General features: G+C 39.7%; 1 protein-coding gene across 1 annotated transcript in view; it reads left to right on the top strand.

Annotated features, from left to right (window-relative positions):
• CSTF3 (cleavage stimulation factor subunit 3) overlaps positions 1-14,016 on the top strand; it is a 50,322-nt gene extending 36,306 nt beyond the window's left edge. The window contains exons 9-21 of the mRNA XM_054069072.1: positions 1,434-1,511; positions 1,714-1,876; positions 2,402-2,511; positions 2,923-3,039; positions 4,081-4,155; positions 5,498-5,641; positions 5,734-5,836; positions 7,679-7,748; positions 8,984-9,179; positions 11,534-11,687; positions 12,088-12,182; positions 12,304-12,364; positions 13,347-14,016. Coding sequence (XP_053925047.1) covers positions 1,434-1,511; positions 1,714-1,876; positions 2,402-2,511; positions 2,923-3,039; positions 4,081-4,155; positions 5,498-5,641; positions 5,734-5,836; positions 7,679-7,748; positions 8,984-9,179; positions 11,534-11,687; positions 12,088-12,182; positions 12,304-12,364; positions 13,347-13,549 — 1,569 coding nt within the window. The 3' untranslated portion in view covers positions 13,550-14,016. The remainder of the gene's footprint in view (positions 1-1,433; positions 1,512-1,713; positions 1,877-2,401; positions 2,512-2,922; positions 3,040-4,080; positions 4,156-5,497; positions 5,642-5,733; positions 5,837-7,678; positions 7,749-8,983; positions 9,180-11,533; positions 11,688-12,087; positions 12,183-12,303; positions 12,365-13,346) is intronic.
• The last annotated feature ends 126 nt before the right edge of the window (positions 14,017-14,142 follow it).

Below are 14,142 nucleotides of genomic sequence, written 5' to 3'. Positions count from 1 at the left end.
TTCCCACATAGCAAATGAAGGCTGTCACTGCTGGTTCGTACTATTTTCATTAACGCGTAGGGAGACACTCAAAATGATAGCTGAAACCTGTCCAACATTCATTCTGTAGTTTCTGGTTTGGGCAGCTCTGGCCAACATCTGTAGCATAATCCAGTACTTTGGGCTGTTCAGAGTTGCTGGAAGCTGAGGGCTGTTGTTCTTCTTGGACACAGGTTTCTGTGTGTCCTGGCTAGATTGGCCATGAGGGAAAGGTCTGCTGTGTGTGAACATCCTGGCACAGGGAAAGAAATGCTCCTCACCTGAAGGGCTATTTGAGGGGCGATTGATTCCCCACGAGTAGCCTAACAGCACAGAGATAATTTGCAGATCTCTGTATGAAAGGTTACTGGCTATTTGCTGCAATTTAAATACTCTCAAGTTTCCCTTGAACTCGATCAGTATCCACCAGGTAGCTGATATTGCTACCAGTCACCAGCATCTTTAATTAAACAAATAGTCAAAAGTAGGAACACCCCTACTGAGACAGAGAAGGGACAATCTGTGGTTCACAAAGCCACACAGCTGTACCTCATGAGGCTGGGAGTGCACCCTGGGAGAACATTGTCAACTTGATCCTGGGTTAAATGAGGCATTGCTGGTTTTGTATGGTAACTGGCCCAGGTCGCTATCCCAGACAGCCCTCTGCCCAGAGTCTAGATGGACCTTGCTTCTGTAATGAGTAGGTACCCGGCTCGTGTACCTGTTTGGAATAGGACTGAAAGCTGTGCTCGCCTTCCTCAGTCCTGGCAAGCCACTCCAGCAAAATCCACCTTGACATGGGTGTGAACAAAGGAGCAGTTGCTTACCCTCCCCTAAGAGCAAGTTCTTCAAGGTTTTGCTCATGCCTGAGACCCCACGACGAGGCCTGTGTTGCTGATGTTCAGATGTGGGGTGTGCTTGGGGGCCCAGCTGCCCCAAATCCCTTGCTGCTCTTGCTCAGCAGCACGGCTGGGCCCTCTGCACATGCATGTGGTCATGGAGGGTTGTCACTCTCTGTGGTGACAGGTCTTAAGTCTCTCTCAGCTGACAAAGGTGCACGTATGGCAGGGTGTTACTTCAGGAACAGAGAAGGAACCTCAGATTGAGTGAGGTCAATCTCTGTTACTGCTTGTCCAAGAAAACTGAACTGCTCTTATGAGATTACAGATATAACAAGGTTCTTCAAGTCAGCTGATTTTTAGTAGTGAGTTTATTTTCTGATAAGTAGTGTCTTGTCCATTTTGTTATATGTTTATTAGGAGAAATGCAGTACATTTTGAGACTACTGTTTTAAAATAGCCACCCTTCTTGCTCACTTTTGCATCATCTTTCAAGTTCTTCTCTGTATGAAATGAGATTCAGTAATTCCAAAGTGAAATTGTACATTCCCAATTCCTTTTTTCACCCTTCTCCAGGGCATCAATATTCATTTAGCTAAGAAGATGATTGAAGACAGGAGTAGAGATTATATGAATGCCCGACGTGTGGCAAAGGTACAAACTTCTGTTGGCTTTTCTTTTTCTGTTTAATTCTACAAACTAGCATTAAACTTAGTTTGTATTTTCAAATAAAAGTGTGTTTTAGATTAATAAGGCTGATATGCTGAAATATTTGTATCAGTTTTGTAAAGCATAACCTAAAATGAGTGTTCAGTGTGTTTAAATTTGCTGTTTAAAAACACTGCATCTGTTTCAGGAGTATGAGACTGTGATGAAAGGTCTGGACCGCAATGCACCCTCTGTTCCCCCCCAAAATACCCCACAAGAGGCTCAGCAGGTAGACATGTGGAAGAAATACATCCAGTGGGAAAAGAGTAATCCTCTCCGTACAGAAGATCAAACTCTCATAACAAAAAGAGGTAATTAGATACTACTTTAGGATGTGTAGAATTGCATTTCTTAGCTCTGTTAACGATCTTCAGTGTAAGTATGATGTGATACAGCGTTCAGGGATCATGCTGTAGTAGAGCTTGATCCAGTTTCTTGAATTGTGTGGATGTTTTTTTAAAACTGCGGTTTAGGTTTTGCTCAAACCAAGCTGAAAGCAATATATAGATTTGGGTACTGTAGGGCTATAGTCGTGTGCCACTAAACTTTCATTGGAGGTCAAGAAACGGTGGGTCATAGCCTGATTTTATGGCTGATGCTCTTGAAAGAGTTCTGCTTCATCCTCTGTGGAGAGGCACGTTTTAGCTGATGGGTATGATTCATAAAGTTCTTGGCAATATAAAAGAAATGCTGTTGTGATTGTTGTATTCAAAGCCAATTAGTGTTAATATCTCCCAATTTATTTGCTGGGGTTTGTATTTCATGTTTCCGTTGTGCAAGATGGTACCGTTCCTGTGATAACATACAAAGAATATTTCTTTTTCTCCCCTCCCTAGTTATGTTTGCTTATGAGCAATGCCTTTTGGTTCTGGGACATCACCCAGATATCTGGTATGAAGCTGCACAGTACCTTGAGCAATCTAGTAAACTGCTAGCTGAAAAAGGGGTAAGCACATTGCCATTGGTTTTCTTTCTTATTTCATTGCTTTCACATGGTATACTGTTAATTTTTCCTCAAATATTTTAAAACGAAGGGGGGGGGGGATGAAAAGTACTTAGCAACACAAGTTGTGTCATGTTCAGAATTTTAAAATTGGGGTTATTTTAAGAAATAAAAATATTTACATTTCAGATAAGTATGAAAAACTATTTCATTATTGGTCAGTTTTAGGTCTGGGGGGATGGGGAGTGTTTGGCCTGACTATGATTCCTTAAGTACTGGGGAGATGATTATCTCTTTGTTGGAGCGCTGCATGAAAATTCACTGGGACTATTCACATGCAGAAGATGTTCCATAGATTGTCCTTCACTGTAACAGATGCTGAAGAATTACATTATCATACTTATTTTATAACAGGACATGAACAATGCTAAACTTTTCAGTGATGAGGCTGCTAATATTTATGAAAGAGCGATCAGCACTTTATTAAAGAAGAATATGCTTCTTTATTTTGCATATGCAGATTATGAAGAGGTGAGCAAAAATAGTGATTATACTGACGGTAAAACCCAAAGACATCTCTCAGCAATAATGTAATGTATTTGAAACATCCTGAATACACAGAATTCCATAGAATAAATTTACTGATTCTTCTAGCCTTAACTTCATTCATTGTTTCTGAGACCAAGGTGGCAAAATGGGAAGGATAAGCCCATAGCATGAGTTACAAAATTTTTGAAAACCTACTTTCTTTCCATTTAAATACAGGCTGTGTTTTTCAAATTACTATGAAGTTGAAAGGCTGATAGATTTACATTTACTTGAACATCAGCTTTTTCACTTTTAAAAAGGGGATAAAGAACACCTCTCCTATATAATTCTCAGGAGTTTAGTGTTTGTATTTTCATGGCTGTGACAGAAGATGGAAGGCACCCTGCACTGCAGCTTTCCTGAGAAATCTCTTTACCCAGGCTACCGCCTTATTGTACAACCTTCATGAGTAATGTCCTGACAATAGTTGGTTTTGCACATGAACCATCAGGCAAAAAGGCTGTTTCCCACTGATCAGATGAGGACTATGGAGTACTCTGCAAGATGTATTTTGCTCACATATCATAATATGGAAGAGTCTTTGCAGGAAGATCCTGAGGACAATAGAAAAACCACCCCTTTGTCCTTAAAAGAAAATGCCTTCCTTGGCTTTCAGTGTAGCCTCTTTTATCCTAAGCATAATGGCTATTTAAATTCCGTAAAGGTGCACAGTACAACTTGGAGGGCTGCCCTTGGTAGGGAACAGAATGGATTATTTGAAATGTGTGGATTGGGAAGTGAAGAAGGGGGTTTTCCTAGCTGTCTGCACGTTGCGTTTAGATGGAGGTAATGTGGGAAGTAAAAAAATGACTGCACAAGACAAAAAAATGCATCTGGGAGAGGGACTGACATACATAGTGCTCAACTGGGGAAAAAACGAAACAGAAAAATTTCATTGTTTTCTTCAAATTAATTTTTGCGTTCTCACAGCTGATTTATAGCAGTGTTACTTAAGCAGCCTGTATTTCCTTTTTATTTACTTAGAGTCGAATGAAGTATGAGAAAGTACACAGCATATATAACCGTCTCCTGGCTATTGAAGACATCGATCCTACTCTGGTAAGATGATCCTTAGTATTGAGTTTTTCCACACGTGCATGGATAGTCACCTGAGTACACACAGAGAACGGGGAAGTACTTACAGGAGTCATTGGGTCACGAAGATGTTTGAACAGGTGGAGTACTGAAATGACAGATTAAACTTTCAGCAAGGTTCATAATTATAACCTTTAATCCACTTAGATACACTCAGTCATGTGGACTTTTCTAACTGTTTTGGAAAATCCCTTAAAACGATGAAGATACAAGATATTAAAGATTTCATGATACAGCTCATGCAGATTGGTGTTATCTTTTGTTGGCTCAACTAAAATTTCACTTTGCCTCCTCTTAACTGATTAAAAGTATATTGCTTTTGCCCATTGTCCTCCCTACATGGAAATGCACCATCCTGTGTATGTGCCGTTTGCAAATAAATTAATAATGCACCCTGTAACTATCAAAAAGTATTGCTGTACACCTGCTTAAGTTATACAGTAAAGTGACGTTGTCTGTAGTGCCAGCTGTGCTCTAAGCTATAAGCTGTGGTGGCATTGAACAAATGATGCGAACAGAAACCCGCTCTCAAGAAGTTTTGTACTTTATAAATAGACGTGACGAAGCATGGGAAGGAAAAATGTTTGAAGTTTAAAATTAAACAACAGGTCAGTGTCAGAGGAAACGTATCCATTTACTGACACTTTCTGTTCATTAAAGAGAGATCATAATGCTTCCCAAATACTCAGTTGCTGAGAAAACATGTGCCAGTTCCTCCTATTTGAGTAATGCTGTTATTTGTGATCTAATTCAGAGTGAAGGAAAGTTAAATCCCAAAGAAAGGCAAATCACAAATTGGCCACTGAATTAAATAGCACATTCATTATTTCTTTGATTGGGAATAAATATTTGCAGACAGGATGATTTGTATCTTGGATTGTATAATGTACAGTAAAATGCTTCATCAGCCCTTTTGAGTGTTTTTATGGCCTTATGGATGTCTTAACTGTATTGGAAAGTTACCATTTTTACAATAAATCTCTAGTTCTCTGAAGGCATCATGTTATGTAAATTACACTCACCTACTTACCTCCCCCTTCCTTGAAAAATCTGTGTATTAGCTACTGTTATTTCAGGGGATCAGTCTTATGTATATTACATATTTTCCTTAGAAAAAGTATATAAAAAGCTTTGCCTCAGTATTTATAGCAAAACAACACAGAGGCACAGCACAGTCTTGTTTCTCTTATGACTAACTAGCTGTATTTTGCAAGAGAAGATTATTTCAGATATAGTAAAAAACTTTATTACATCCTAGTATTCTATGCTAGCACTGATATTATATAAATATTAATATGCACCTTAGGTTTATATCCAATACATGAAATTTGCAAGGCGAGCAGAAGGCATAAAATCTGGAAGAATGATATTTAAGAAAGCCAGAGAAGATACCCGGACCCGACATCATGTCTATGTTACAGCAGCTTTAATGGAGTATTATTGTAGTAAGGTAATTGTAGAGGCTCCATTTGATATTAAAGAAGTGTCAGGAGGGCGCGTAGCTCTGTGAAGCTAATAACACTTTTTTCCTAATGTTTGCAGGATAAGTCTGTGGCCTTTAAAATTTTTGAGCTAGGGCTGAAAAAATATGGGGACATTCCAGAATATGTGCTGGCATATATCGACTACCTTTCTCATCTTAATGGTAAGCTTTCAGCTTTGGGAGGTCTAATGAAGCATTAATCTGCCTTCTCTGTGAATTTAGGATCAGGCCAAGTTCTTTGTATTTTAGTTTTAGTTCTTTTTTAAGAGAAATGAAACCTTTTCACAAAACTCAGCAATTGATTTGAAAACAAAACCTGCTGGTTTGTCCTTGTTGAAGTTACAGGAGGACAGTGGCATTAGGTCTTGATCCTGCTGAACAGAGGACAGTGAACTTTCCAAATTGTAACTGACTTGCATGGCAGCACTTTTACAGCATCTGTTGTGAACAGTGGAAAGTACTCTGAGAAATTTAAATCCAAAGCAAATATATCTACAGGAGGCTGAAATAGGCATGACAGGAGTGATGGATTAGTTGGTCCCAACTAGAATTAATTTAAACTCATTTGCCCCAAATAGATGAGGTGAACAAGACATAAAAGCAATATTGTGAATATTGGTCCTGCTCAGCGGCTGCCGGGGAGCTGGTTTGTGATGCAAAGAGCAGAGCAAGGGCAAGGCATCCAGCTCCCTGCCTGTGTCAGCAGTGGGGACACAGAGACTGGGGAGCTCCAGGGAGGAGGTGGTGGTGGTGGCAGAACGTCTCTGTGTGGGATTCCCTGGTGCTGGAGTTAATATGTTAAAAGAAACCCCAGATGCTGTGGGGAGCAGGGCCTGACAGAGGCCTTTGTGTGGCAGTTCCCTGGTTTGTGTTTCATGGGGAATTAGAGCAGAAGGATAAGAGTGGTTCATCCCAGGCTCTTGCTCTGCACAGTCTTGCCTGCCATGCACCCATTAGATTTTCAGATTCGTTTAGGTATTTCTTCACATACACAGTACTCTAGCTCAGTGTTTGTAGCGTAGCAACACAGAGGCGTAACGCAATCTGTTTTTTATTACAAATTGCAAGCTCAGTTTTGCGAGACAGCCTTCACTCTGCTGGTGTGAGTGGTGGCTGCTGGTAGCAGTGCTGCTGGATCTTCTGAACACCCAGTGCATTCTGTAGGCAAGTTAATGTCTCCTGTCAGACTACAGTACTTTTTTTCAGGCTCTGAATGTTTGAACAGATTCAGAGCTTTTTTTTCTCCTGTAAGCTGTAAACAAAGATTTTTTTCATGTCAAAGTATTTTTAATTTTGCAAGAAATTATCTTAGGTGTACATGAATATTTACAGTTTTCCATAGATTGCCATCAGAAAAAACATCTCAGAACTTGCCCAGTGCATTGCTCTGTCTTACCAACCCAGCAGACTTTATTGGAAAACACTGATTGCCGAACTTCTGTAAATGTAGGATATGGTAAAATACACAGTGAGAGACGGGACAGAGGCGAGCGGTTTTAAGAACAAACCCACTGACCACTCCTTGCCTCAGCTGGCAGCATACAGAGGCCAATTCATTGGGAATCAGGTCTAATAATTTTTGGAGGACTTCTCAGGAATAAACAAGTATATTTACATTGCCCTAGTTTAATAGGGAAGTAATGAATTGAAAGGTCAAATTTAAAACTACCAAGATATGCCATTGTGATAATTGGGAAAAAAAAGAGATCCCCAAGGGATGCCAAACAATAGCTGTGCTGTTATAAAAGAACCTGATTAAGGATCAGTTTCTTGCTATCAACTAAAACAGACTTTCAAATAAGTTTACAGTAGAATTTAACATCAGTAAATTTTTTTGTAGCTGTTCAGATTTTTCTTCTGCTTACTGAAATTCAAATCCAGGTATCAGAATGTCAGCCTTCTATTTAATTCAATGTACACATTTCTTTGAATGGAAATTATTTTAAATTGTCTTTAATATATTTTACTCAGTGTGATTTTTCTTTTTTCTTTCTGTTTTTAAAGAGGACAATAACACAAGAGTTTTGTTTGAACGTGTTTTAACTTCAGGGAGCCTTCCACCTGAGAAATCTGGGTATGTTTGCAAAGCAGTTTCACCATACTAAAAAAAAAGGCATAAAAATCCTTTTCAACTACAAACATCCCAAAGAAATTAGAAAAATGAACTGCAGGACAGAATTAGGTACAGATGTTCCTTTCCTTCTTCATGCTGTCTAAAATAGCAACACCTGTAACAGATTTATGGAAGTCCCTATCCCACTTGCAGTGAAATTCGTTAATTTACTGACTTCAGAACATCGTTGACACAGGATTGTCTAGAACAGAGTGTAAAATCCTCCTGCACAGTTAAAATTCACTGCTGTGAGCAGGTGGCACGGCTAATGATAGGTGCTTTGGATAGATGAGCTGAGAACATCTATCGGGACCATTATGCTAGAGAAGGTGAGTCAAGAACTTACTGAGAATGCTGAGCAGCTCCCAGCCAGCTTATAATGAAATAGTGACAGAACACTTTCATTACTACTTAAATTATTTCTCAAAAAATGGTTACCAACCCCTTTGCAGTCCAAATGTTCACCATTATTCTGGTAGACATAGGCATCTATCCTAAGAAATCAAACATTGCACTGTGGGGCACATTCATTCCAATCATGATTCAATTCTGGTCTTCCCTGAGAAATGCTTTTATGTCCATTTTAAAAGTGAGAAAATTTAAAAGCTGGATCTCTCTCAAAGGTGAACTCCAAAGCTAAAAGGAAAGTTGAATCTAGCCCAGAAATATGGTTAGATGTTGCTTAAGTTATATATGAGGTTTTCCCCAAGGAAATAAGCAGCAGCTGTATATATTTTCAGCTCTAAAATTGTGAAGTGCTGCCTATTGTGTTACAGGGCATTGCTTTTGCCTGCTAGAATACGCGGGTCTCTGCAGATGAACTAAATCATAATCTTCGTTGAAAAGTCCTTCACATATCAGGATCAGAGTGAAATTGTGTAATGGGATGAATAGAGTCTATTTGTGCACCTTACATCCATGATAAAAGCTTGCCTCAAATGCTGAAGGCATTTACTCCAGTAATCCTTTCCATAACAAAGTCTTTTATAATTCACTAGATTAAAAGCTTTTACAGAAATACACGAGGCGCTGGAAAGGTACTAGATGTTACAGATGCACCTAAAATAAATAATAGAAATGGCCATGTGTTCCCAGATTTCCTCCTTTGACTCTCTTCTCTTGTGTGTTTTATAATTGGGTCATGATCAGTAATTCCTTCTCCTTCAGCAGTTGCCTGTTTGTCTGTTCTTTTACAGGGAAATCTGGGCTCGGTTTTTGGCTTTTGAGAGTAACATTGGTGACCTAGCTAGTATACTGAAGGTTGAAAAACGGAGGTTTACGGCATTCAAAGAAGAATATGAGGGTAAAGAAACAGCTCTGCTGGTAGACAGGTATAAGTTCATGGATTTGTACCCATGCTCTGCGAGTGAACTGAAGGCCCTTGGTTATAAGGTAGGTGGTTAGAACACTTAATTTCACTGTTGTTCTTTTCAGTTCTAGCAAATTTAAGCAATTCCTTGTTTAGGACTTGCCTTATTTTTTTTTCTCCTTGATAGAAAAGCAGATATAACAGGTATTCTTCCTCCTTGTTGTCATCTCTTTCTCTCCCCTCTAGCAGGGTTTTGGCACTGTACTTCAGAGAAAGCAGAATTGGGCTCCTTTTTGTAACTCTAACTCAGTCTCACCTAAGTAACTTCATCTTCTGAAAGCAAACTACACGTTTTTCAGACAATTTCTTTCTAGAAGTGATAACACAGGGCACCGGTATGCAGAAAGGCCATTGCTTACATTTATTCCTATAGAAACCAAGGCCATCCTTGAGCTGGCGAATAGGGCCTCACCTGCAGGGAGGGGCAGACAGGACAGGTGACCCCAAACTGGCCAACAAAGTATCCCATCCCATTTACATCATACTTAGTATAAATTGAGAGATCATGAGGCTCTCATCCCTCTTCCGCAATGGCCGACGTGCAGTGAGGACCTTGTCTGTCCATTTGCTTCTGATCCATGCATTGCTGAATCCAGTTCCTGTGTCCACCTTCCTCCTAGCCATGAACCCATTCCCTCATGTCTGTTCGACAGTGTTTGTGGTGAAGTACAGTCATCAAGGGGTGGGGGTGCGATCTCATATATTTGTATATATTTTATTACATCATCAGCAGCAGCATTACTATTATTATATTAAAACTGTAGTTTTACTTTCCAACCCATGTCTTTTTCCTCTCATTTTCCTTTCCCCTTTTCCTGGCAGTGGCGGGGAGGGGATTGAGAGTCCAACTGCACAGTTTTAGCTGCTGAAATTAGCTGGGTTGGGGGCTAAACCATGACAATGTTGTAACTCCACTCAAACTCATCCCATACTGGGGATGAAATTAGCTTCCAGATTAAGACTAGAGAAGAACCGAGCTAACTGGGTGACCTTCCCAGGGACATCGTTGTTAAACAGCAAAGTGCCAGGCACTGTGGGCAAAGGGCAGAAAGAAGCAAGAAACACGACCAGTAGATGCAACTTCATGTATTCACATTTACTTCTCACCTTCCTGTGGAAAGGTCAATGTGTTAATGCCATCCCCACTTGGCTACAAGCCTCCACTTCAGACTTAAACCTGAGCTTCTCCAAAACCACAATTCTTTGGGAAGCTTGTAGAGTCAGGTCATCTGTATGAAACATGGCTGGCTGCCCTTGCACTCCAGCTGGCAAAACTCCACTCACATTGTTGAGAAGTGTTATCGTAACAAACCAAAATATGCAGTCCCAATCATTGCTGCAAATGACTGAGGAAAATTATCGATAGAGATCAGTGGCTGTTTGCCTTTCTTCATTTTTTTTCACATGTTTAAAGCACTTTGGTGCTGCTATTTGGAATTTAAAGTCTAGGACAGACACCTGTGTCTGGTGGTCTCGCATCTCATTTCTAACCACAAGTATTGTAGCTGCTATTTTAGTTGTGTGAAAGACCATAACGCTTTGGCAAACCATTAGAACAGAATAAAATGTTGATTTTTTTTGTATTTTTTTTAAGCATGATGTAAAATAAGCTACCAGAGAGGCAGAAACAGCTCTGTTGGAGGAACTGCTCTTTGCCATTTACATGAACAGAAAGGGAGACTTCAATTCATGCCTCGGGTTCCATTTGTGTCTTCCACAGAGAAGTGATTTTTGAGAAATACAGAAAGTTAGCAAAGTAATAGAATCATTGTAAAATAATCTGATAGCTGGAAATAAGTCACATTGACCCACTGATTATCTTTTAACGCGACTGGGACCAAGTTACTTTGAACTTTCAGGTGTGCTTACAAGAGAGTACATCTTGCTCACTGCATGGGAGGTGGTGTAGCTCAGATGATTCAGCCCTTGGGATGATTCCTGTTGCTTGTAACATGCCAAAATATCCTGTTTGAACTGATGCTTTGCATGCCTGCTGACTGCCTTATGCTTTATTTCTTTTCTAGCTAAAGCAATCTAGGGAATGAAATGAGGGAGAAATGATAGTTGTGAAGGCCTAGTGGTCTGCACCTGTTCACCTAAATCTTTTTAACCTCAAAAAAGGAGCCACTCAAAAATGACAAATATGGTCCCATTCAGTAACAAAACTGAATGTTTCCACTCCCAGCTGGGACCCCGTAGGACTAAAATGTTTGATGAAAACATGCAAGTTTTGCCCAGATGGTCTTCTAAGAGGACATCTGAAATTATAATGATGACAAAGCGAGAATAAGTGACTGGTCTAGAGATGGTTTTTTCTGTAATTGAAACAAGCAATGTGATCCTGCCAAGTTCAGTGCTCTCTAATTGGCTTTTGCAGGATGTCTCCCGTGCCAAGCTGGCAGCTATAATTCCAGACCCTGTGGTTGCACCTTCCATTGTGCCTGTTCTCAAAGACGAAGTAGACAGAAAACCGGAATATCCAAAACCGGACACTCAACAAATGATTCCATTTCAGCCAAGACATTTAGCACGTAAGTCAGATATTCAGTTGGAAGTGGTTACCTTTCACCTGGCGGCAAGTTATTAACCTGTGTGTTTAGCAAACCTGATCACAGAGACTTTCCTAGTCTTCAGTCATCAAGACACGTACTTAACTTTTAGGCTGTTATCAACTGGATTGCTAAAGGCACATATATTTTACCTAAAACTGAGGTCACATGGAAATAAGTGCAAGTAATTTGAGATCTGCTAAATGGTAATAACCTGTTACAAACACTGCTCGCAGACTTTAGATCACTGACTAAGCAATATGTAATTACTAGTGGAGGCAAAAGTAACAGGGTAGTAATTATTTGCACCAAATAATAATGCTGCAAAAGCAATTCAAGTCTAGCTGCTTGCACTGGCTTCACACAGTTTTTCTTCCCACAGCTCCAGGTTTACATCCTGTCCCAGGTGGTGTATTTCCTGTTCCACCAGCAGCTGTAGTTCTCATGAAGCTCCTGCCACCTCCTGTTTGTTTTCAGGTGTGTTTTAATGGATTCTGAAAAATTCAAAAAATTGTGGAAGAGATTCTGTTTTGTCAGAACCATGCTGTATCGCGCTGCTCATAATCTTCTAAACTTTTTTTTTTTCCCACCAACTCAGGGTCCCTTTGTTCAAGTGGATGAGCTCATGGAGATATTTAGAAGATGCAAACTGCCAGACAGTAAGTTATTTGTTCGCTCTGGAGTCTGTGAGAGTGCTGTGTATGATTTTTGTTTTACATATGGATGTTACTGTCTAACCTGCAGACCTCATTTACAGATGTGTAATTATTATTTAAGAGTATATTGTCGAACTGGCTATGGCTCTGGGCTGGAATCTAGTGAGAGAGGTTTGTACATTTAACTGTGGGGGACCAACAAAAAGTCAAAGAGCTGAAAATCACCACTAGTAACATTTTGGAGGTAACCATTAAAAGAAAGAAACAAAGACTTCCACAAAATGCTTTGAAAGGAGCAGGGCATTATTTCTAGCAGCATTGTAACTGTAAGATTCAATTACTAATGTGCAGAATGGTGAGTTCACTGGCACGCACACCTCTGAGTGCACGTCGCCGCGTTGCTTGAGAACAATTCAAGATTGCTGTTTTCTGAACTCCTACAAAGAAGGGAGGGTTCTGAAATACAAAAACAGGGTAGATCCATACCCCAGGCCTCATATAAACCATAGCAGATGATAGCATCCTACTTTTCATCCCCTCTGTTAAAGAAACAAATGATCACAGAGAAGGCAAGGTAGGATTTAATTTCTTCTAGAGTGAAAGTAAACCATCTATTTAAATCGTACCTGGTATTTTTGAAGCTTTCGCTGTTCCTAGGCAGAAGCTGACTTGCCTTGCATACTGTCTGATGAATCATGAACTAGCTATACTGTTTCATCAGTAGGTTTTCCTGGTTTTTTTAAGCTTGCAAATACTTCTATAAAGGGAGATCTCGAGCTGAAGCAGCAGTATGTACTTTATAATTAATGTTTGACATAGATGGAAGTTAGACAGTTGAGACTTAATATTGGTAGAATAGGGTAGGAAAATGTCTCCTTCCAGAAAGCTCCACAATGTATCTATGTTGTTGTCCCTGTCTGCATGCTTATTTCTAATCAGGGAGTTTAGTTTCATGAGTTAAATTGGTCTTTTTCTGTTTCTAAAGCTGTTGATGAAGCTGTACGGATAATTACTGGAGGCCTACCTGAAATAGCTGTGGAAGGCAACGGACCTGTGGAAAACAACGCTATGCTCAACAAGGTTGTTAAGAGACCACATGAAGATTCTGACGATGATGAGGAGAAAGGATCCGTAGTTCCCCCTGTGCACGACATTTACAGAGCAAGACAGCAAAAGAGAATCCGGTGAAACAAGTCTGGAGTTCTTCTGCGACAGACAAAGACTTGCATTGAGTCCATGAGTCTCTTAAAAGTCAAACATTGAAAAGGGACAGCTGCAAACAAAAATAAAATCTTGAAAATGGTTTTGTTACTGTGGTGCCTCTTCTCCCATATGGTTCTTGATCCGAAAACAGCCAGAACAACCTTAGAATGTGCTCTGAACAAAACGAGGTTTTCAAAACCAGAAGTGCAAAATGTCAAAACTGCATTTTGTTCTTCCAGGGTGTTCACATCTACCACTTGAAATCTTGTGGGTTTTCAACAGTTTTATTTTAAAAACTGGATGGCTTATACTTGTGAAGCATTTTTAATTCACATTTTCTGGAAAACAGTTGTTCTCAGTTTGTTCATGTAGTCATGTCCTGCCTTATTGTTCGTTTTTATTTATGGCAGAATGTATGAAAACTGTTTTGTAGTTGAAAATGGAAAAAAAAAACCCATTCCTTTAAAATAAAAGGATATCCATAACATCATGCCTCATTCTGTTTTTATTCAAACACAACAAATTACTTCTTAAATATTACTGAGCTGTAGGCGATAATGATGTATAAAGCCTTGCCC

The sequence above is a fragment of the Cuculus canorus genome, chromosome 5 (assembly GCF_017976375.1).
Source record: "Cuculus canorus isolate bCucCan1 chromosome 5, bCucCan1.pri, whole genome shotgun sequence".
Lineage (NCBI taxonomy): Eukaryota > Metazoa > Chordata > Aves > Cuculiformes > Cuculidae > Cuculus > Cuculus canorus.
The sequence above is the reverse complement of the archived record's forward strand: the minus strand, read 5'-3'. Positions and strand labels throughout refer to the sequence as shown.